Raw genomic sequence first — 22650 nt, forward strand, 5'->3', positions numbered from 1 at the left:
TTGTCCAGCACCACTTGCTTTGTTGTTTAACTTAGACATGAGATCCGCATCATCTGCCTGAGCTTCTCTACCAGTGGAAGAATCTCCTGCTGCAGATGAACTCTTGTTCAATTCCTTCTTCCCCCAACTAGACCCACTAGATGGCTGTCCCTCAGTATGCTGACCCTTTTCCCAATTGGAGCCACTACCATGTCCCGAAACCTTTTCCTCACCAGCAGCCCAAGAACGATCATTACCCTCCCCAAATTTAGACCCAGTGTCTCTCTTCTCATAAGAAGAATTGATCTCACCTTCCTCAATCTCATCAGGGTTGACGCGCCCGGTTTGTTGCCAGACAAACCTTTCCATGCGGCCGCCGCGACCATCACGACCCGCACCAGGGCCAGTTCCTCTTCCGCCACGATTCGCGGCAAGATGCACCATATCCGCGGCGCTTGATTTCACCGCTTGGGAATAGGATTTGTAAGAGGACGCAGAAGGGTTTGATTTCCGGAAGTAACCAACAAATTGGTCAATGCACCTTTGCAAGGATCGGGAGAATGGTGAGGGGTTTGGGGAGAGCGTGAACCCTAGGTCTGGATTCGGCGGCGGGAGGTCCTGGGGAGGTGTTTTCCCCTTTCCCTCCAGGGTCCCATCACCTCCACCAACTTTCACCTGCTCTCGTGAAAGCCCTGGATCTTCAACACGTGTCCGATTTGAGGGGTGAACGCCAAGGATTCCATTGGAGACCTTGCAGGCCGGCAGTGAGCGTATCCGCGGCAGAGTATCGGGGATCCTTCCAAAACCCGTGCAATGTGGATCCACCGGCCTCTCGTCGGACTTTTGCTCCGGCGAGAAATCGGCGTTCCGGTGTGGCGCATTTGCGCAATTCACACCTCCATGTGGGTTAGCGGAATCCCATCTAAGGCTTATGGGGATTGATTTGATAAGAACAGAGTTCCGATCTATTGATGCAAACGGGAAGCGAGGTTCCGAGCATGAGCGCTGGAAAGCCCTCGAGGATGTGTCTACGGGGAGGCAAACGGAATCGCTCAGCCCGCGACCGCAGGTAGGATGATGACGAGCCATACCTTGGCGCGTGCGCGCTTGCTCGTCGTCAGTGAGGAACGACGGGGAGAGTCGCCGCCGGCCGCCTCACGACCGCCGAACCAAGTCCGTCAGTTACTTCAAGTGCTCAATGATCAATCGAATCTCTCTCAAAACATTTATTACCCCACCCTCAAAAGTTTCGACTCAAGGCTTTCAGAGTTTTACCAGATCGAGGCTCATCATTTACTTTTCTAGTGTGTAAACGGACACTAGAAAACAAAACAAAACAAAACGGAAATGTGCTCCGTGGGCCGAGGCTTCCCTCTCGCTGGGCAGTTAGTGGGCTCTTGACGGGCCGTACATCTTAGGGCCCAACCCTTCTGTCTTGCAAACCAACGCCACGCACAGCTCGCGCGAAAATCCGGTACTTTGCTAGTTGTTTGGAATAACCAATGTTAGCACAAGCTCAAGAGCCACCGAGGAATAAGGAAGCGTGCGTTAGCGATGGAGCCATTTGGATGCACATCAATCAGGTCGCCAGCACCTATCCAAAACAACAGCAAGATTTCAGACCAACCACCACTCCAGATTGCCAAGAAACTTTTTTTTATGTTTCCCTTGATTGTTGGGATGCAAACCGGAGTCTCCCGATGTCATCAGTCCAGTGTCCGCTTCTGAACGTCGCGTAGCTCTGCCTTGCCAGGATTCAGACATATGGCAGGAGAAGAGGTCTTCGAGGGATCCAACCAAACAAATGAGGGGAGGCAACAAGGACCCAACCTTATTATACTGCGTGTCAAGTAAATTATCATTCGGAGATAATGTGATCGTGGTAGGCCAGGGGGGTTTTGTCCGTCACCGCTGGCAGCGTGTGTCCGACGACCGGAGCCGTGGCGTGACCAGAGAGTAAACGGGCGTTGAAACACACCTGCACAAGCTCGACATTTGGAGCACAAATGGTTTAGTTTAGGTTTGTGTAGATAACGAAACGACCGCATGCCATCAGTCTAGAATTGGGACCTGACCTGATGATCATGCTGTTAGGCCAGGCAACTCTGCAGCAGCTGTGAAACGTCCGTCACCTGTGCGCACCTGAAAAATTCCCGTGTAAAATCAACGAGCTTGGAATCGACTTTGGGTCTGTTGCAAAGCAAGGTGAATCTAGCAATACAATGAGACGTAGTGTTTAACCTGTCTAGCGTTGATGTCAGTTTCTACCATGGACTTGCCTGCAACACCTAGTTGCTTCAATGCTTGTGATATCTCCACACGTGTGATCAAGGGGACGCAGCTGCCAACACAGAATCCAAAACCTGCAGTAGATAGAGATACACACTAATGTGCTCAGTAAAAAACAAGAAATGTGCACGGCTTAGTTATTACCAGTGCTGTCAGTAACATCATTAGCGCACGTACCCGGACCGGCAGTAACACGGGCCAGCAGCCGTGAAGAAGCAGACATTTCTCTTCACCAAGCGGCTAGACACGCAAACAAACGCAAACAGGTTGGAAGCGGAGAGGCCTCCGGCGAAACCAAGTAAACAACTCGGCCGTCGCACCATTAGCCGCGCGTGCGGACAGCCGCCCTCCGAATTCCTCCGTCGTCTTCCTCCCCGTCCCTTTCGCCTCGACTAGACATCCCTAATACGTACATATATATGGAGCGAAGCTCACCTCAGCTGCAGACTAGCAGTTGGTGGCCGGAGAAGATACCTCTACCTCTTCTTCTTCGGGCAGGGTGTCCTTCTCCTTCGAGTGTCCGTGGGAGTGGAGTGTTAGCTGATCAGGATGCAGCGGCACACGGGGCGGGACATGTGGGAGGCGGAGGTGTGCCAGAGCCCGCGCATGGGCAGCGTCATCCTCGGCGTCGACGGCGGCGCCAGCAACACCGTCTGCGTCTGCATCCCCGCCGCCATGCCCTTCAACGACCCGCTGCCCGTCCTCTCACGCACCGTCGCGGGATGCTCCAACCAAAACTCCGTCGGAGGTAACATCATCTGCACTCACCAAGGATCATATCCTGCATCGATGATCAATGATTGTGGTGATAAACCAGTGAGCAATTCTGTGGAAGTTTCTTTGCTGGTTAAATAGGTTGCTGTTTCTTTTTTCTTGTTTCGATTGTTCAGAGGACAGAGCAAGGGAGACCCTAGAGAGAGTGATGTCGCAGGCGCTGCTCAAGGCGCGCCGAAGACGATCAAACGTGTGCGCCGTCTGCTTGGCCGTAGCAGGGGTCAACCATCCAATCGACCAGCAGAGAATGCTGGATTGGCTCAGGTCTGTCCAGCTCCAGCATTTATGTCCAGTCTAACGAAGCTAATTCAGTCAGTTGTCAGCTGAAAAGCGCAATCTTGCTCAGCAGTAAACTCTGAAACTGAATGTGACCAAATACTTCTCTTCTTTTTTTTTTCAGGGAGATTTTTCCAAGCCATGTCAAGCTGTTTGTCGAGAATGACGCGGTGGCAGCATTAGCAAGTGGAACTATGGGCAAGCTCCACGGGTGTGTGCTGATCGCAGGGACAGGGACGATAGCTTATGGGTTCACCAGCGACGGCAGGGAAGCCCGAGCAGCAGGTGCAGGGCCGGTTCTAGGTGACTGGGGCAGGTTAGTCAAGAGGACTACGTTTTCTTATGTTTATATGACAGTAGCAATAATAAAAGAGAACTGAGTTTGAAGAAGCTGATTCATATCTATCCTGTGTGGCTGCTACTGGTGGATTTGTTTAACCGGTTTATGTGGCATTTCATATGCAGTGGATATGGGATTTCTGCACAGGCAATGACAGCAGTGGTCAGAGCTTATGATGGCAGGGGTCCTGAAACGGTGCTTACAAACAATATCCTTGATTTTCTTGGGCTGGCATCACCAGACGAATTGATAGGGTAATCCAATTCGGCTTAGTAGTTTATGATTTATCAGTTTCACTTCATGTGGAAAGAGCATACTTCACTAGCATAGTTTGTTCAGTAAATTGAAATGGGTCAACTTAAACTAAAGCAATATGCAATAGTTTGGATAACAAACCGAAACACTGCCTGAATTACATCATCTACCTATAGGTTATTTTCAAAAGATGAATTAATAGGTTAATTTATTTTGACTACTTACTGGTCCTACTTTATGTAAAGGAGTATATACGTAAACAAGTGAGGTGATTCAGTGGCTTAGATTTGGTCAAGTAAATAAGAACTTGCCCAGTTACAGTAGTGTCTGTGTTACTAATTAAGCATAAATGATAGCTTCTACTTACCTGTTCATTATTCCAATGACAGATGGACATACGAAGACCAATCGTGGGCTCGGATTGCTGACCTTCTTCCAGTTGTGGTAGAATCTGCTGAGAGTGGTGATGAGGTGGCAAACAAGATCCTACACAATTCAGTTGGTGAACTAGCTTCCAGTGTTAAAGCTGTAGTGCAAAGGCTTGAACTTGGTGGTGAAGGTAACCCAACAATACTCTCTGATTATCTTCCTGGATACATGTATAAAAAGAATGCTAGAGTTATCTAAAACACAAAAAGAAGACTTTTGGGAAAGAAAGCATTGGTCACATATAAAACTGAACAAGAGTACCCTCAAAGTTGCATTTATCCATGTATGAGACTACTTCATGGAAGAAATTTCTTAATATGTTTCACTTTCGCAGATGGCAAACATCCATTTCCACTTGTTATGGTTGGTAAAGTCCTTGAGGCAAACAAGAGGTGGGACATTGGGAAAGAAGTGATAGATTGTGTTACAAAACATTACCCAGGTGCTTATCCAATACACCCCAAGGTGAGCATAGAATCTAAGAAATATTCTTCAGATTTTGCAATCTTCAACAAATAAGTAGCTGAACACTGGAAACAAATACCAAATATGTAGGAGAAGATTTTATTGACGCGAGGAAGCAAAATTTGAGCTGTGTATATGGCTATATGCTTGAAAAATTACTGAATAAACACACTTTACAAACTGACACATCTTCAGACCCTACTACGAAATTTCGTAGATTAATATCCATGAACTCATATCTGATTTACCTGCAGGTGGAGCCAGCAGTTGGTGCAGCATTATTAGCATGGAATGCTATAGCAAGCGAATTAGATGGCGATATTAGAAGTGTTCAATAATGAAACTGTCTACACGTTATTGTATATTATCTTAGCGTCAAACCTTCACCTAGCATTTTCCATTTGCTGTAACGGATTGCATGAAAAGTTTGTAACCTTGTCAGGAAAAGAAATTTTTTACCAAGAAATCTGGTTTAATGGAAGTTTCTTTGACATATTAAGAGTGACAGAAAGAACATGTGTGCTTATGGGAGACTTCTCTAGTAAAATTTGGAAACTGCAATAGCAAGCATGCCCAGAAATATGATGCTCGAGAAGATAGCAGTAAGCAAAGCAACTGCACTTACCAGAATTTCAGTCATCTGCTGCTCATGCAAACAAACAAGCAATGAACATAGTAGCTATATCAGTCTCAATAAGATGGCGATGTTTGCGCTCAGCAACCCCATTCTGAGCATGAGCGCCAGAACATGAAAGCTGAGGAAGAGTACCCTCAGAGGCCAAAAATTGGCGAAGAGCATCAGATATGTACTCACCACCAGAGTTAGAACGAAACACTTTAATAGAAGTGGAAAACTGAGTATGCACCATGCGAGCAAAATTCTGATAAATGGAACACAACTGGGAGCGATGTTTCATAAAGTATATCCAAGTATATCGAGAGTAATCATCAATAAAAATAACATAGTACTCATGACCACCCTTGGTGGGAAAAGGTGCTTTACCCCATACATCAGAATGAATAAGATCAAAAGGTCGAGCTGAATGAGATGTACTAGACAAATATGGAAGTTGTATTTGTTTTCCAAGTTTACATCCCTTGCACTGAAAACTAGACTCGACAGAAGTATTGCCTAGACAACCACTACTTATTAAGGTCGATAAACGAGACCCACATAGATGACCGAGGCGATGATGCCACATGGCAAAAGGAGCAGATGATGATGCAACGGATGACACATGAGCTGTAGAGGTAGCGGAAGCAGGAAGACTCAATGTGTGCAAAACATAGAGGCTAGAGGAACCTCTACGGCAATGGCCACTCCCAATCACTCTCCCGGTTCGACGATCCTGAACAAAACAAGATGAGTCATCAAATCCAATAAAACAATTCTGATCGGTAATCTGTCCTACTGAAAGAAGATTCATGGACAACTGAGGTACAAAGGAAACATTGGGTACAAAAAAATGTGGTGTAGAAAGTGAACCATGAGAAATAATAGGACAAGATGTACCATTCGCTGTGTGAACAGAAGCACTATTATGGACTGCTTGGCAATTAACCAACTGAGAGTGATCAGAAGTCACGTGGAAAGAAGCGCCTGAATCAAGGACCCAAGAGAACTGAGGGGCATGAACAGGTGAAGCAGCAGCAACAGACACAGAGCCCCGAGGAGGAGCAGATGTACCACGACCACGAGCCGCACGACGAGCACGGAACTCAGCTAGCTTCTCTGGATACTTAGCGAAACAGTGCTCTGAACGGTGAGTAGTCTTCTTACAATGTTCACAAGGTGTAGAAGTATCAGACACACGAGACCTATGAGCAGCAACAAGAACACTCTGCGGTGCCAACACTGAAGGAGCAGATGACAATGAACGAAGTCGAGCCTCTTCAGCTGTCAATGAGGATAGAACCTCTGATAAGGATGGAGTGGGAGATCTGTTGAGAAGCTGCGCACGAACAGGCTCATATTCAGACTTGAGCCCCATAACAAACTGATACATCATGAACTGCTCAATGAACGTGTTCTTCTTGGAGCACCCATCACATCCGGCAGTAGATGAAGGAACCATAGATAGCACTGGTCCCATGAAACGATCAAAAGCACTATAGTAGTCATCAATGGTCATGTCATCTTGCTGAAGTCCACGAAGACCTTGCATCAGAGTATGCAGATGAGCACCACTAATATGAACAAACCTGTTCTTTAGATAATCCCACATCTCCTTAGCTGTTACAAAGTGCTGAAGACTCATCATCAATGATGGCTTAACACTTGTGACTATTGCAGTCTTGACCCTGCCATCATCATTAACCCAAAAAGTGACTACACTAGCATTAGAACCATCAGTAGCAGCAGCTGGTTTCGTACCAATAAGAAGTGAGACAAGACCATATCCACCAAGCACTGTCTCAACACAAAAAGCCCATTCTCTATAATTGGAGCCATCAAGCTGCACAGGGATGGTGATAGCAGTAGGATGCGACATGCTGTATATGTCCAACAATAGCAAAGACCAATACCAGGAATCAAGAAAAGAGAATCCTGCTCACAGATGAAAGCACAGCAGTCTGCAACAACGGTGCCTGATGAAGATAGCCGTGAGAGTGAAGGCAAAATCAGCACAGCAGGCGCAGGCGGACTGGAGGGCGCCGATCCGCGGAGGTCAGGGATGGCTCGGCGCGGAGGTCTGCAGGGCGCGATCCGTGGCGCGAGATGAAACCACGGAGGTCTGCAGGGTGCCAATCCGCGGAGGTCGGGGATGGCTCGGCGCGAAGGTCTGCAGGGCGCCGATCCGCGGCGCGAGATGAAGCCGCGACGGCGGCGGACGACGGCGGACAGGGGACGCCTGCGACGGGCGTCGAACAGAGGAGGGCCTTCGACGTGAAGTTCCCCGCTCGATCCGCGATGGCCCCTTTAAGATCCGCGACGGGCGGACTGACGCAGGGCGCGCAACAGCGTGGACGACGGCCGGCGACTGGCGAAGATGAGCTGCGACTGCGGCGGCGATTGGTAGCGACGGGCGGCAGAGTGGAGGCGGCGGCGGATGGGCACGGCCGCAAAAACAGAGGAACACGGTGGATAGGCATAGGCGGCAGAGCAGAGGACTTCACCGGCGGCAGAGCAGAGGTCTCGCCGGCGGGAAAAAAATGGATCGGGGATAGGGATTAGATTAATCCTAACCCTAACCCTAAACTATGCTCTGATTTCATGTTACCTTTGGATAATTAGACAAGAGAGATCTCCATAAGTCCTAGGTGGACATATATGTAGCCAGGGTATGGGCCACTATGGGCCTAGATAACATATGGGCCTTAACAACAGTCAGCCATGAATACATCACTCAGATACTCAATCACCATGGAATTTCACTAATCTTTGAGAAACAATGTAATTTAGTTCATAATTTTGGATCAAGCCTGTTGAGATTACTCTGAATCCAAAATAAAAATTTATTGCCCAGGAAAAGTTTTTGCTTCCTCGAAAAATGAACAAATGTAGTACATAAATGAACAAACATAGTACATAAGAATATCATATAGACGTTCATAAGACCATTAGTACAAAGCAGGACTATAAAATTTATAAGGAGAAGAAAATAACTATAATCTAGTAAAGGTACATTGAAGTAGTGAATGCTTACAATACAATTATGGCTTGTATAAGAGTGAAATCATTTCTATACATGCTGCTGACAAAATGCTATCACTCTTGCAGTTTATGACCTGAACTATCATAATTTTTTGTACATTAGAAGGTGTATTCACTTCTATATACACCATATAGGACGTGAATCTAACAAATCCTCTGCGGAGGGAGCAGTGAAGTTACAACTGCATCCATTACCAAATGATGTTTAGACAAACCGCATCATTACAATTTAGAAATATATTGCAGTGCAATGCCTTGACGTTCATACCCTTAGGTTTCAAAATTCAGTCCAATGGGCCACCTTAACTTCATTGTGGCTGCAGATTTGCAGGGTCCATTCGACGATGGATCGATTTCATAGTCTTGTGACAATATGCTGTTCCTCCACTAGGAAATTAATACTCTAGTGGTTCTTAAGCCACTCTCAACTAATTCTGGGCCTAAATTTTCTGCAAAAGACAAATGTTAATTAGAAGTAACCATGTAAGACAATAACCATTCAACAGCATTTCATAAAAATAATCCGTTCTAAAAGAAAACATGATAAAGCATAGTATTGAAGATTGCTAGAGTACGAGTCATACATTCACATACGTTTTGTGACAAATGCATATTCCTGATGGAGTATTCCAATAAGGAGATGATAACACAATGTGTACTAGGTGATTACGATTAATTCCTTTTGTTTTCTTCTAAGTTATGTAGTGATGATGTGAGATGAATAAATAGAATCTAACAGTATGATACATTAACGCAAAAGAAGAGTTACAGGGTATCGATGTGATAAGAAATATAGGAGTTAACATCACAACAATTCGTGGTCAATATTTAGCAATATCAGAAATCCAATCAACTCGGATGGAGCCTTGCTTCTATGATTGTTAAACAAAATGCCAGCTTACCTAGCTTGTCCAAGTTATGTTGTATCTTGCAATTCCTCTTTTTGCCTGCTTCTTATACCTGCAACAAGCTTGCATGTCTTCAAGAAAGCATCCAGTAGCTGCATACACAGCATTAATTAATAATTATGAATTACCGTTCTGTCTATCAATGATTCATCGTAAGGGACCATGTACAAGCATTTCATTATGAACAGAAAAATCATATTGTGAGTTCTCAAGTATAATAGACAAAAAAAAAGCACAGGTATAATTTTTTTTAAAAGGCAATTCACATGTAAAGAAGCATCAGCTCAAGGTGTAGAATGATTAAGAACTAGGTAAGATAGGAAAAATTAACACTGGGCACTTGAGATAATTACCACAGGATGATGCTGGAAAACAGAAGAGTAGTGCTCAAGAGTTATGTATATCTTTTGAACAAGGCTTAAGAGTGCATTGACCTTGTTTCCCAAAATATCTACCTGAGTAAAACAGAAAAAAAAAACATTTAAAGAGGTTGCAAGAAGGATTTGGAATGGCATGTGTTGTTGCAGTCACATAGAAGCATACTCTAACAAAAACCTGTCACGAATAAATACTAAAGCAGAAGGGGTTCATATCAGCAGTGCCTCACTTGCATGCTATCAGAAATGTCTAATTTACAATATTTTGCTTGTTAATTTGTAATTTCCAAGATCACTAAGAATACAAAGAACATTCACATTCTGAATAGAAATCTATGAGAATTACTTTATAATGTGAACAAAATATCTACGAGATAATAACAGCAGAAACGAAAAAAAGGCTCAGAAGGAACCAAATTAATTTGATTTTCTGCAGTCCTGACTCCTAAGTCCTTATTAGGCATGTATAGGCTTGTATATTGTGTATGTATACACTTGGCCCATATTGGGCGTGTAGGCCCATATTGGGCATGTACAACTTGTACTCCAAGCCATCCGGCCTATATAATGAAAGGTCACCCCCCCGATTAGGGTGTGCGGTGTTTCCCATCTCTCTCTACCTTTCTACATGGTATCAGAGATTTCTCGATCCTTTCGCTTCCGCTCCCTGCGCTAGGGTTTCCCCCTGCGCCCCGGCTGCCCTGCCCTAGGCCCCCCCCCATGAGCACCACGGATGGTATACTCCTGTCCCGTCTTCCTCCTTCTGCTTCTTCCATTACCGTTGGCAACGGTCAGACTATTACTTGTCGTGGCGAGTCAGTCCTTCCTACATCCACGTCTGTTTTTGCTCTTAGCAATGTCCTAGTTGTTCCATCCCTTGTGCGCAACCTGCTTTTTGTTCGTCAGTTCACTAGGGATAATAACTGTTCCATAGAATTTGACGCCTTGGGTTTTTCTGTGAAGGATATCCCGACCAGACACGTGATGCTTCGCTGCAATAGTGCCTACACCCTCTCCACCGCCCCACCAGCACCGCAAGACCACCTCGCCATCTCCACCGACCTATGGCATCACCCTGTCTCGGCCACCCCGGCTCCTCCGCTATCGACATCCTTAGGAATAATAAGTCTATCTAGTGTAATAGGGTAGCAAACACTTTATGTCATTCGTGTCAGCTCGGGAAACATGTGCGTCTCCCGTTTTCAGCTTCTACTTCATCTACTTCGGTTCCATTTGAGATTGTTCATTGTGATGTCTAGACATCCCCAGTTGCTAGTATTTCTGGTGCGCAGTACTACCTTGTTCTCCTAGATGACTATACTCATTTTTGCTGGACTTACCCCCCTTGTCCACAAATCTGAGGTTGCTGCTCATATTACTGCCTTCTGCAACTTTGTGCAAACACAATTCCAGCTTGTTGTTCGCTCCTTCCAGGCCGACAATGGCAAAGAGTTCGTAAACAATGCCCTCCTCACTCTTTTCGCTACATGGGGCATTCACCTACGTCTCTCTTGTCCCTACACGTCGCCCCAAAATGGCAAGGCTGAACGTGTTCTTCGCACCCTGAACAACATCATCCGGACCATGCTGATCCATGCGCACATGCCCCCTCCCTACTGGGCCGAGGGTCTCGCCACGGCAACCTATCTGCTCAATAGGCGCCCCTCCTCTGCTGTCCGCAATGCCATCCCTTATTCGCTGCTCTACAACACCACGCCTGACTACTCTCACCTGCAGGTATTTGGGTGTCTCTGCTACCCAAACATGACTGCCACGACTCGCCACAAGCTAGCTCCCCGCTCTACAGCGTGCGTCTTTCTTGGTTACCCCTCTTCTCATAAGGGGTACCGGTGTCTCGACATGTCCACTAAGCGCATCGTCATCTCTCGCCATGTGGTCTTTGACGAGACGTGCTTCCCGTTCGGACTATACTCACCCAGGATGCCTTCGAGCGACCTGGACTTTCTTCTTGCAAGTTCTGCCGCGCCGGTGCACTGCACTGCAGCCGCGGCTCCTACAGCGGTCGCTCCACCTTCTCTTGGTGTTGAGCAGCCGCGTCCTTCCCGAGCTCATCTGGAGGAGCTCCCTGATGACCCCGCCATCCTGATGTGCGGCCCTGTCATCATCCCGCCTGCCCGTCGCCCGGCTCAGGCGGCTGCTCCGACGTCTTCACCTTCCGCGGCTGCCCCCACTGTGGTTGTGCCTGCCGCGGTACGACCAGAGAACGCCTCCCTTCTGACGCGACCACATGCCGCCTTCGGTCGCGTCTACAGCAGGAGGGCCCGTGTGGACCCTCCCGGGCTGCTTCTGCCTCCCGTCGCTGCGGCACCGCCTCCTCCTGCGCCACCGCCAGCTCCTAGCCGGCCTGTGACGCGGTCCCAGACCGGCTCCCTGAAGCCGGTCGATCGCCTCAGCTTCCCTGCTCCTTCGGCTCACGTCGCGGCTACTTCGACGATCTCCCCGATCCCAGGGAATTACAGGAGTGCCCTTGCTGACCCACAGTGGCGGGCGGCCATGGCAGACGAGTACCAGGCCCTGATCGACAACGACACATGGCGCCTTGTACCCCGACCTCCAGGTGCCAACATTGTGACGGGCAAGTGGATTTATAAGCATAAATTCCACTTTGACGGCACCCTCGCCCGTCACAAGGCCCGCTGGGTGGTCCGCGGCTTCACTCAGCGCCACGGCATCGACTACGACGAGTCGTTCAGTCCGGTTGTCAAATCGGCCACCATTCGTGTCGTCCTCAGCATCGCCGCCTCCCGCAGCTGGCCCATTCATCAGCTTGACGTGAAGAATGCGTTTCTTCACGGCCACCTGGAGGAGACCGTCTACTGTCAGCAGCCGCCCGGCTTCGTCGACCCTGCTCACCCTGACTACGTCTGCCTCCTGCAGTGCTCCCTGTACGGCCTCAAGCAGGCTCCACGGGCTTGGTACCAGCGGTTCGCCACCTACCTCCGTCAGCTCAGCTTCTCCGCTTCGTCCTCCGACACCTCCCTCTTTGTCCTACAAGAGGTGGGCGCCACGGCATATCTGCTCCTCTACGTCGACGACATCGTCCTAACAGCGTCGACTCCAGCACTTCTTCGCCGTATCACGGAGCGACTACACTCCGAGTTCGCCATGACGGATTTGGGCGATCTTCATCACTTCCTCGGCATCTCCGTCACGCGTTCGTCTGAGGGGTTGTTCCTCTCCCAGCGCCAGTACGCCCTGGATCTTCTACAGCGTGCTGGCATGGCCGAGTGTCACTCGACGTCGACACCTGTTGACGCTCGTGCCAAGCTGTCCGCTTCGGAGGGGACTCCTGTCGCCGATCCTACAGAGTACCGGAGTCTTGCAGGAGCTCTCCAGTACCTCACCCTGACCCGCCCAGACTTGGCGTACGCGGTTCAGTAGGTCTGTTTGTTCATGCACGACCCTCGGGAGCCTCACCTCGCGCTGATCAAGCGCATCCTTCGTTACGTGAAGGGCTCTCTGTCGGCCGGTCTCCACATCGGCACTGGGCCTGTCGACAAGCTGATCGCCTACTCTGACGCAGACTGGGTTGGTTGTCCAGACTCCCGCCGCTCCACATCAGGTTTCTGTGTCTTCCTGGGAGACAACCTGGTGTCCTGGTCGTCCAAACGGCAGACCACAGTTTCCCGGTCCAGTGCGGAGGCCGAGTATCGGGCTGTTGCTCACGTTATTGCTGAGTGTTGTTGGCTTCGTCAGCTTCTACAGGAACTGCATGTTCCTCTGCGGGTCGCCACTGTCGTCTACTGCGACAACGTCATCGCTGTCTATATGACAGCCAACCCGGTTCATCGCCACCGTACCAAGCACATTGAGATCGACATCCACTTCGTCCGCGAGAAGGTGGCCTTGGGCGAAGTTCGTGTTCTTCATGTGCCGTCACAGTATCAGTTTGCTGATATCATGACGAAGGGGTTACCTGTTCAGCTGTTTCAGGATTTCAGATCCAGTCTTTGCGTTCGCTCTCCTGACGCTTCGACTGCGGGCGGGTATTAGGCATGTATAGGTTTGTATATTGTGTATGTATACACTTGGCCCATATTGGGCGTGTAGGCCCATATTGGGCATGTACAACTTGTATTCCAAGCCATCCGGCCTATATAATGAAAGGTCACCCCCCCCCATTAGGGTATGCGGTGTTTCCCATCTCTCTCTACCTTTCTACAGTCCTAACTCCTAAATGCAGTTGTTTGACACATAAATGATCATGAACCTTCCGTAAATACCCTTGAATGTTTGTATGCACCATTACAACAGTGAGAAATCACTTTTTACTGAACTGTAAGCAAAAAAGTAAGAAGCGCGAGAAAATATCTGATTTGAGCAGACTCGGAAAACATACCTCAGATTCTGCTTTTTGAAGCTCAGAACGTCTTGTGTCAATCATGTTCTTGTACCATAGGCCTTTCTTCGTCAGTACAATGGCTTGTTGTACCATATGGTTGCATCGATCATTCAGGATTTCTGTCCTGAAATCAACAACTCTTATCAGTTTGTGCTAGCATCAATGGAATGGATTATTCCACAATGACTATGGACCATATAGCTAAGAAATCTTATATTACAAATATACTCATAGCAAGGATTTTTTACAAACATTATTTTTTGCATCCAATTTGCCACAAACAACAAGTGCTGTAGGGTTCTAAAAAATCATTAAGCATACCACTCAATCATAGAAAAAACTGTATCGATTTATGTTCAGACAGAGATTGAGATTCAGAAGATAAGGCGCACATACTTTTTCTCATTCCCTTTTACATCTTCTGACATTTTATGTTCAATCTCCACAAACTCTTTTGATAGATCCATGATTGATACCAGAATGCAATCTAGCTGCTCTTCTTGCTCTCTTTTACCTAGGATATCACTGTAATCTAACGTTTTTGTTTCAACTTCTTTTAAGGTGGTTGAGGCAACCTCTAAAGTCTGATTCAGCTTGATGAGCTCCTCATAAGGCATGTCCTGATCAGAAATCTCATATGGTCTTCGTGGTGCCACATGAGGCTCCATCTCAATATCACGAAGTATCATTTCCTCACTCTCTTCCTTGTTTAGCTCTGGATCTTGCTGCTTATAATGGATAAAATGCTCCTTTTCTAGTGTCGACAGCTTTTCCTTTAGCTTTCGATTTTCTTCATTAGATAAACACAACGCCTTGTCCTTTTCTGAGAGTGCAGTTTCATATGAGGACAGTTTTACATGAAACTTTTGGGCAGTATCCTCCAAGATGTTCCTATGATGATCAGCCAATTTTCTCATAACAGTTTGGTAAATTTCATCTCTGATTGTACTTTCGACATAAAGATCATCATACTCTTCTTTGCTGTTGTTGATTTGCCTCAAATGTTGTTTTTCTAGAGAATATTGAAGTGACATTTTCCTACTGGCATCAGATATCTGGCATGATAATTCCTGAGCATTCTTCGTTTTCTCTGCAAGCAAACACCGAAGATGCTGGTTGTCACGATATAGTGAATCAATTCTATTATTCAATCTGCTTCTTTCATCAAGTGCATCACTAGTACTGCAGGTTGTAGGTGCTGCCACTCCATTGGACATGATTTGGTCAAATCTTGAAATGACCTCAGGGAATTTCTTCCTTAGAGGCTCGAATTCTACATCATACTTAAGAGCCAATGACCATTTCTCTCGTTTGAATTTGAACAGCTCTTCTGTTTTCTCTTGCAAATCCAACTCATGCAGCCTTTTTAATTTACTGATCTCAGATCTGAAGTAGTTAAGAATTTGTTGTCTATTCATACCCTTCAGATGTCGGAAATCAGATTTTTCTGAAATAACTTCACTGGGACTTATAGATTTCTGTGTCGCAGAATTCTGGTTTTGCTCTGAGGAAGATAGAGAATGATCCTGATGTGTTCTCTTTCTGAAAAAGCTGAACTTCCATCTGTCGCTCCAGTTACCCAAACTTTCATGCCTACAAAGGGGAACGTGGGGTTCCTCTTCTGAAGGTAATAGTATATCAGAAATAGCAATCAGGTCTTCACGGATGGAAGCACACTGAGCCACAGTTTCCTGCCAGTTTTTGCTTAGACTCCTCACTATGGAACTTTGCTCATACAATTTCCTCTCTAGCTCGTCCTGAAGACCTCTAATGCAGTCTCTAATAATAATGCCAGTAACATCTAACTGTAATTCATGTTCCCACTGAAGATCACGAATTGAAGCATTGACCAATGCGAACATCTCTCTAATTTGTTGGAACACCACAACCAGCAGCACCTTCAAGCTGTTGAACCCCTCATCTATCTCAGTTAGCTTCCCGACATGGCAAGCTGCAGAGCATGAACCATTTGCATCATATTTATGGGTCAAGCTATAGCTTTTGAAGACCCTTATGTCCTCAGTGAGCTTATTAAGCCACTGATCAACTTCTACTTTCATCAAATCTAAGTACTCTGTATAAGTAACGTCAACATTTGCAGCCAGAAGGTGTTGATGCAACCTTGACACTACAGTTGCAAATGGTTCAAAGTTGTTTGCAACATCAGATGGCACAGATGCATCCTTGAACTCGGTAAAACTGTTGTTAAGCTCTGCAGAAGAAATCCTAGCTTCAGGGAAAGGCCCATTGAACAAGGGCAGGCCGCTCTGAGCAGTACACCATGATTGGTTAATGGTGGTTGGTATAGTCAATCTACCAAGAAATGGGTCCATTCTTTCATCCAGAACCTGCAGTATTTTTTGTATAAGAAAGATTAGGCAACTGATGGCAAACTCAGAACGCCAATTAGATGCTGCAGTACGAATTTAGAATTGATGCAAATAAACTCGATGGCTTTCATGAAAAGAAGAGATAATTTCTAGGAAGTGAGACTAGCAACTTAACCATGCAAGTTTCTGTCATGGTTAAAAGTTTAGTTCCTGATAGTACATATACAGTACATCTGCCAGAGGTAATATGCAGGAAACACGTATTCATCACGAACGTTATCCACACTCAACAATGCTCAAAAAGTCAAATGGGCATAGGAATATGTCGATGATAGAATGCCTCAAGATGATCTTATTATCAAGATGCAGGTGTCAGACAGGCATGTTACAATATACTAAAGGTACTTAAACCAGAGAAGGAAAAAAAAGAGAAAACCTCATCCATGCTACACTCTTCAGCAAAATACCCAAAATGTACAGCCCGATGCTGAATACATTAAGGGACGTACAACTCTAGTTGGTCGAAATTTCAAACGCGTCACTGTTCTCAAATTTATTAGAATAGCATCCACCTTTTGGTTATCGAACACCAATTCAGTTACTATCCAGTAATAAAGTAATAATAACGCAAAGCAGACGAGCTCCGGTGAAGGATGCGAAGTAGTACTGATAGCCAACAGCGACAGTAGCAGGACGGGAAGGGCAGTACGATTGGCAACTATTCCATTTCCATTCCCCTCTGCGCTCAGCCACACCAACAACCAGCCAGTTGCGGTAAAAATGTGGCCGAGTTACCAACGGCAGTGAACTGCTGGACACTGCAAAGTGTGAAGGTGATCACTGAGCAGAGCAATTCAACCACCACCACCCTGCGCTGCTCGCCACCCGCACCAAAAGCAGAGCACGCATGAAGCCGCTAGGTTCGCGCATCCACTTCGATTCCCCCAAACCGGCAAAAACCCAAGCAAAAACACCCTCCAAGCGTCCCAAACAGCAGCCACGAGCCACGCCCACGCCAGTCACCATCGAACACCCTGATTCGAACCGCACCGCGGCACCAGCCAGCCAATTCGAGCAACCCAAAAGCCCCGGGACGGCAGAAATCACCACGCCAAAACCAAGCACAGGGGCGCGGCGGCACCGGAGACACTTACAGGCTGGATCCGCGCCATTGGCAGAGGCCGGAGCGGCGGCCGCCACTTCAGCAACCCCTACGCCGCGGGCGCGGGGTTTTGAGCCGTCCCCCCAGGAGCAGCCGCGCCCTCCGCGGGTGGCTGCGGCGCGCTGCCCCGCGCTAGGGCTTTGGGATAACGGCCGCAGGCCCGCGGCGGAAGGGGAGGGGTGGTGGTGCGGGATCGGAGACCGGCCGCAGCGAATTGGTGTGGATTTGAGCGGCGATCGCGACGAGGATTCGCGAGGAAGACGACGACGCGGCCGCTCGCTCTCTCACTCGCGGCCAAAGCTGCCAGAGGAACAGACAACAGAGGAACGGGCCGGGAGAGACGAGGCGAGGGTAAAAATGGCATCGGCCCGGGCGCGGAGCAGCGGGCCGGGCCTGCTGGTATGGAGCGGCCGCTGGGCGGTGGGCCCAGAGGAGCATGGGCCCGCGAGGCGGTGGGGGTGGTTGGGGGGACTAGTCGTGGGAGTAATGCGTGATGGGAGCGGGACGTGGGGAGGTGGGGCCCGCGCGTCGGCGGTAGTTGGAGCGCGTGGGGCGCTGAGCTGGATGGCTCAGCGGGGTGCGGCCGTGCGGGAGTGAGGGGGCACGTGCCGGCGCCTCGAGATGCGTGCGGGATTTGAGGGTGGCCGTCGGATCGGTTGGGGCAGGGGCCGCTGCAGTTGCCGCCGAGTCCGGGGGCCTTTCCCGGGACAAGTGGACAGCTGGGTTTTTGTTGCTTGCGTCCCATGGCTTATGCTTGCATGGCGTTTTATATGGCTTTTTTTTCTCCAAAAAATGACGAGATAAAAATTTCGAAAGATAAAAGAAGTCAGTTTCAAGAGCTTCAACTTCAAGCAGAGAAAAATGTTCGTGTGGGAACGGAGCTGATAGTTTCAATAAACAAAAAAAAAGAAGAAGAAAGAAACGGAGCTGATGAAGTGATGATCATGAACACACTAACACAGATCTCAACTACCACACCACTTGGCAAGCAAGCGGAACAGAAGCATGCATGCATGGGAGTGCATTCAATTTGAGAGGCCATGACGCCATGTGTTCACGTACTCTGATTTCTAACACGATACGATACGGCCCTAAGGCTATCTCCAACCATTCCCCCCATCCAACTCCCCCCAAATATACTATTTATTATATTTTACTACCTCCCTCCAAAAGATTCCTCCCCCTATAACTCCTTCTCTCCAACCATTCCCCCATATCTATTCCCTCTACATACTATCACTCATTAACTAACTATTTATTTATCGTTTTTGAATTTAAAAAAATCATACAGTATTTGTACTGTCATAATACGCATTATCATCATGTTACGGGGTTCAAACGAGATTAATATCATGAAGAAACGGTGTGATTAGAGATATAGGGGGAATTTCAACTCCCCCTTATATAGGGGGAGCTTTGGGGGGACTGTTGGATCGAATTTCCCCCCAAAACTCCCCCTACCTGGGGTGGGGGACTCTTACAGGAACCGTTGGAGGTAGCGGAGTTGGGGTCCGATTTGTTATAGCTGTTCCAGCAGCAGCGGATCGCTAGATCTGGAGCCCTTGGCACTAGTAGCACGTTCGCATCGGCTGATTGAAGCTCTCCAGATGTGACAGGAAGCGAACCACGTGGCGGCTTTAATTGCGGAAAACTAACAGAATGTACTACGCGGTTTTTGTTATCAGGTTATGAGAGTAACTCCAACAGATTAATTAAAATTCTTAGCTAAATGAAGAGGTGAATAGACTATGTAAAAAATAAAAAGTTTTCCTTAGGCTCTCCGCAGTGGGATCTGTATGTCGCTCTCTACACGTTTTAGAGAGCCTTTTACCGCAAAAAAGTGCTGCAGCGGCGCTCTCTAAACCGATCTGCATCGTTGCGGCGGGATTCCCGCGCGCCAAAGCTGGCGCGGCCGCGGCCGCTCTCTACCGGCGACGTGGCGTGGGGCCCGCCTCCGTCCGTTGCTCCCGAGCATCCCTCCCGCGCTCGCCCATGGCCGCCACCGCCGCCGCGGGCCGCTCCGCCACGCCGAGCTCGCCCGCGCGGGGCTCGCCCGCACCACGGCGGAGCGGAGCTCGCCACGGCGGCGCTGCTCGCTCACCTGCGGGCCACTGCAGCGGCGAGCTCGCCCGCGCGGGGGGACGGGGCGGCGAGCTCGGCGCCCACCCAAGGCAGTGAGCAGGGGAGGGAGGGAGGGGGGGTACATGAGGGGAGTTGGGGGGTGGGTCGCGGCGGCCCCGCCCGGAGCCGAGGAGGTGCTCGAGCTCCCGTGCGAGCAGGGAGGGGGGGAGGAGGGAGCGGCGGAGCTCGGCCGCCAGCGCGGCGAGGAGGCCGAGGAGGAGGGGCTCGCGGGCCGAGCTCGACCCCGTTCGCCGCCGTCCGTTCGCCGAGCATGGCCCCAAGGCGGAGCTCGAGAGCGCGCCGCCGCCGTCCCGTCCGCCGCCACCACCACGAGCCGAGCGGGAGCAGGGAACGCGCGGCTCGCCGGCCAAGCAGGGGAGGCGCGGCCGCCGTCCCGCACGCTCGCCGCGGCCGCTGGCCTCGTTGCGCGCGCTCGCCCGCAGCCGCAAGGCACCGCGCGGGCACGCCGGGGAGGCTCCTGGCCCCCGCCGCTCGAGGGCCACTGCAGCTCGGCCGCGAGGAGGAGTCGCGGCGAGGTGCCGCCCTGGCCCCGCGCGGGAGGGAGGGCGCAGGGGGAGGCCGGAGCTCCCCGCCGCCGGAGGAGGGCGCAGGGGAGGCCGGAGCTCCCCGCCGCCGGACGCCGCGTCGAGGAGCAGAGCAGAGGAGGGCTGCCCGGCCGCTGCTGCCCTCGCCGGCGGGCGCCGATCTCGAGCCGGGCCATGGCCGCCGTGCCGCCGGGCCGCCGAGCTTGAGCCGGGCCGCCGAGCTCGAGCCGTGCCGTCCAAGCAGGCGAGCTCGAGGGGGAGCTCGCCAGGGAGGGAGAGGGAGGGAGGGGCGCAGGGGGAGGCCGGAGCTCCCCGCCGCCGGACGCCGCGCCGCGGAGTGCCTCGCTGCCACGGCTCCGCCTCCCGCCCACGCACCGCTGCCTCCCGCCCGGCCGCGACGCTCCGCGCCCCCTGCTCGCTCCCACCACCTCCTCCGCCATGGTTCCGCGAGGGCCGGTGCAGCCGCAGCGCGCGCCCAGCCCGGCTCGCCACGCCGCCACGGCCGGCCGAGGAGGAGCAGGGGCCGTGGCCGCCGTGCGCACCCAGCCCCGCCCCGCCCCGCGCGGCGCGTGCCTCCCTGCGGGCCGGAGCCGGAGGCCTGCCATGGGGGGCGGGCGGGAGCTCGAGGAAGCCGCCGCGCGCACCGCGCGGCCATGGCCTCCGCCGGCGTAGGGCCCTCCGCCGGCGGGGAAGGGAGGCGCTGGGGAGGGGGCGGCGTGCCTGCGGGAGCCGGAGAGAGAGAGGCAGAACGGGGAGGGGGGAGAGAGAGGGTGCCGAGGGGAGTAAAAAAATCTGACGTGTGGGCCCATCTGCTGGTAGTTGGTATAGAGTGGAGATATAGAGAGTGAACGAGTGCAGCAAAACTGAATATAGAGAGGAGAATCTTGATGACTAGGCAGGAATATTCCTTTTAGAGAGTGAATTTAGAGAGTGACGAGTGCGGAGAGCCTTAGGGTGCGGTACCCAACAGCTTCTTCAAAATTGCCTCTCCAAATCAACTATCCTCTCCCTCGACGTCTCTCCAGCCGGCTTGGCACGGCGGCGCGCCGGCCGGGCCTCGACTGCGCGGCGTCCACAGTGGGCATGGGCTATTCCCGTTCCCGGCGTCGAGCTCGGCTGCCGCCTGCCAGCCCTCGTCGTTCGTTGCTGTTGCACTCCGCCGCATCCTCCGTTAAGCAGGACGGTGGGGCGAGAAGGAAGGCAGTCAACAAGCTCGGCGGCGCCACGACCGTCTGGCCTGCCGGCGGCTGCCACATCGAGTCCTCGCATGAAAGGCTGACGACTGAGCGCGAAGCTGCCCTGTCGTCTCTGCTGTTGCTGCATTGAGCTCTCTCCCTGCGTGAAGGGCCAACTCGTGGAACAAATCGAAGATCCTCTCAACACGAATTGACTAATTTGGTGGGTGATTGAGCTCTTGTCGCTGCAAATCACGGGACCAATATCTTCCTGCCGCAAATCGGGATTTCGAGCATTGTTGATTCCCCCAATGCAGTTGCAAAACGTCAAAATCAAGCTGCAATTGTCTGAATCAACCTCTTGAATCCATGAATCAAGTTCCTCAACGCTGATTTTGTGCTGTTGCAACTCGAATCGAACTCCTAGTTGCTGGAGTTTGCTAGTCTGTTGAGGGGCGCGGCGGTGCGCATGGTGGGGCGCGGCGGGCATGGCGAGACGCGGCCGGGGTGCAAGCTTCGGCTAGTGGCAGGCATGGCGGGGCGCGGCGGGGCCTGCGCGGCGCGGTCAGGGGGAGGAGAGAGGATGGAGCCAGATAGAGATAGCGAAGCGATGTGCAGATGCAAAAATAGCTCGCGAAAGGCATGGGATACATAAGCAAATAACATAGATGGTCAAATAGAGAAGCTGTTGGATCTAGTTTTTCTCTTGTTTGGCTATTTTTAGCTATCTAACTTCTTTTAGAGAAGTTGTTGGAGTTGCTCTGAGTTTGGTTCAAACTTGCAAGGTTAAAAAACTTCAGTCACAAGAGATCTACTACTAAACTCCTTGGTGAGGTAATAAACAGGAGCGGACATTTGAAAGAAGTAACTTCAGCGGTGATGTTCACAAGATTTGCTTGAAAATGCCAGCAAATGCAGGTCGCCAATATATTTATTTACTGCCCCAACACCTGAAACCTGTTGCAAGATTGGCTACACACTTGTAACTGGATACAGCCTTTACAGATCATGGAGACCACGAGATGTGTAAAGCACCAGGTGAAACCAGCTCTTCTTTTTGTCACATCTCCATCGCTGCATCCCAACTTCAGTTGCAGTCGTCCATAACAGCAGCGGAAAAGGTGATGGAAAGGCGGGGAGTTCCTCTTTTCCCTTATGTTTACCTGAAACTGCTGCTGGTGATCTGGGAAGGACCAGGCAAGCAACC

At 50.2% G+C, this 22650-nt stretch overlaps 2 protein-coding genes across 10 annotated transcripts; one reads left to right on the forward strand and one right to left on the reverse strand.

Annotated features, from left to right (window-relative positions):
• Positions 1-1187: 1187 nt before the first annotated feature.
• On the reverse strand, positions 1188-17935 carry LOC120659327 (WPP domain-associated protein-like). 9 transcript variants are annotated; one of them, XR_005668982.1, is made up of 11 exons: positions 17595-17933; positions 14507-16458; positions 14108-14234; positions 9724-9825; positions 9365-9462; positions 8731-8911; positions 2446-4502; positions 2221-2342; positions 2055-2121; positions 1668-1957; positions 1188-1573 (listed from the first exon to the last, which is right to left on the reverse strand). XR_005668982.1 is itself a non-coding variant. In XM_039937423.1 (6 exons), exons 1-5 carry the CDS (start codon positions 17610-17612, stop codon positions 9379-9381), a joined length of 2283 nt encoding a protein of 760 aa, XP_039793357.1. In that variant the 5' UTR covers positions 17613-17933; the 3' UTR covers positions 8295-8911; positions 9365-9378. The 9 variants fall into 9 exon arrangements, 1 of the variants encoding a protein (XP_039793357.1); XR_005668980.1 differs by having other exon boundaries at positions 1191-1957; positions 2446-3026; positions 4281-4502; XR_005668979.1 differs by having other exon boundaries at positions 1191-1957; positions 2446-3049; positions 4281-4502.
• LOC120659328 (N-acetyl-D-glucosamine kinase-like) lies at positions 2732-5306 on the forward strand. The gene is made up of 7 exons (XM_039937424.1): positions 2732-3016; positions 3159-3306; positions 3443-3634; positions 3784-3912; positions 4303-4472; positions 4677-4807; positions 5062-5306. The coding sequence occupies exons 1-7, from the start codon at positions 2818-2820 to the stop codon at positions 5143-5145; spliced, it is 1053 nt and encodes a 350-aa protein (XP_039793358.1). The 5' UTR covers positions 2732-2817; the 3' UTR covers positions 5146-5306.
• Positions 17936-22650: the final 4715 nt, after the last annotated feature.

The sequence above is a fragment of the Panicum virgatum genome, chromosome 2N (genome assembly GCF_016808335.1).
Source record: "Panicum virgatum strain AP13 chromosome 2N, P.virgatum_v5, whole genome shotgun sequence".
Taxonomy (NCBI): Eukaryota; Viridiplantae; Streptophyta; class Magnoliopsida; order Poales; family Poaceae; genus Panicum; species Panicum virgatum.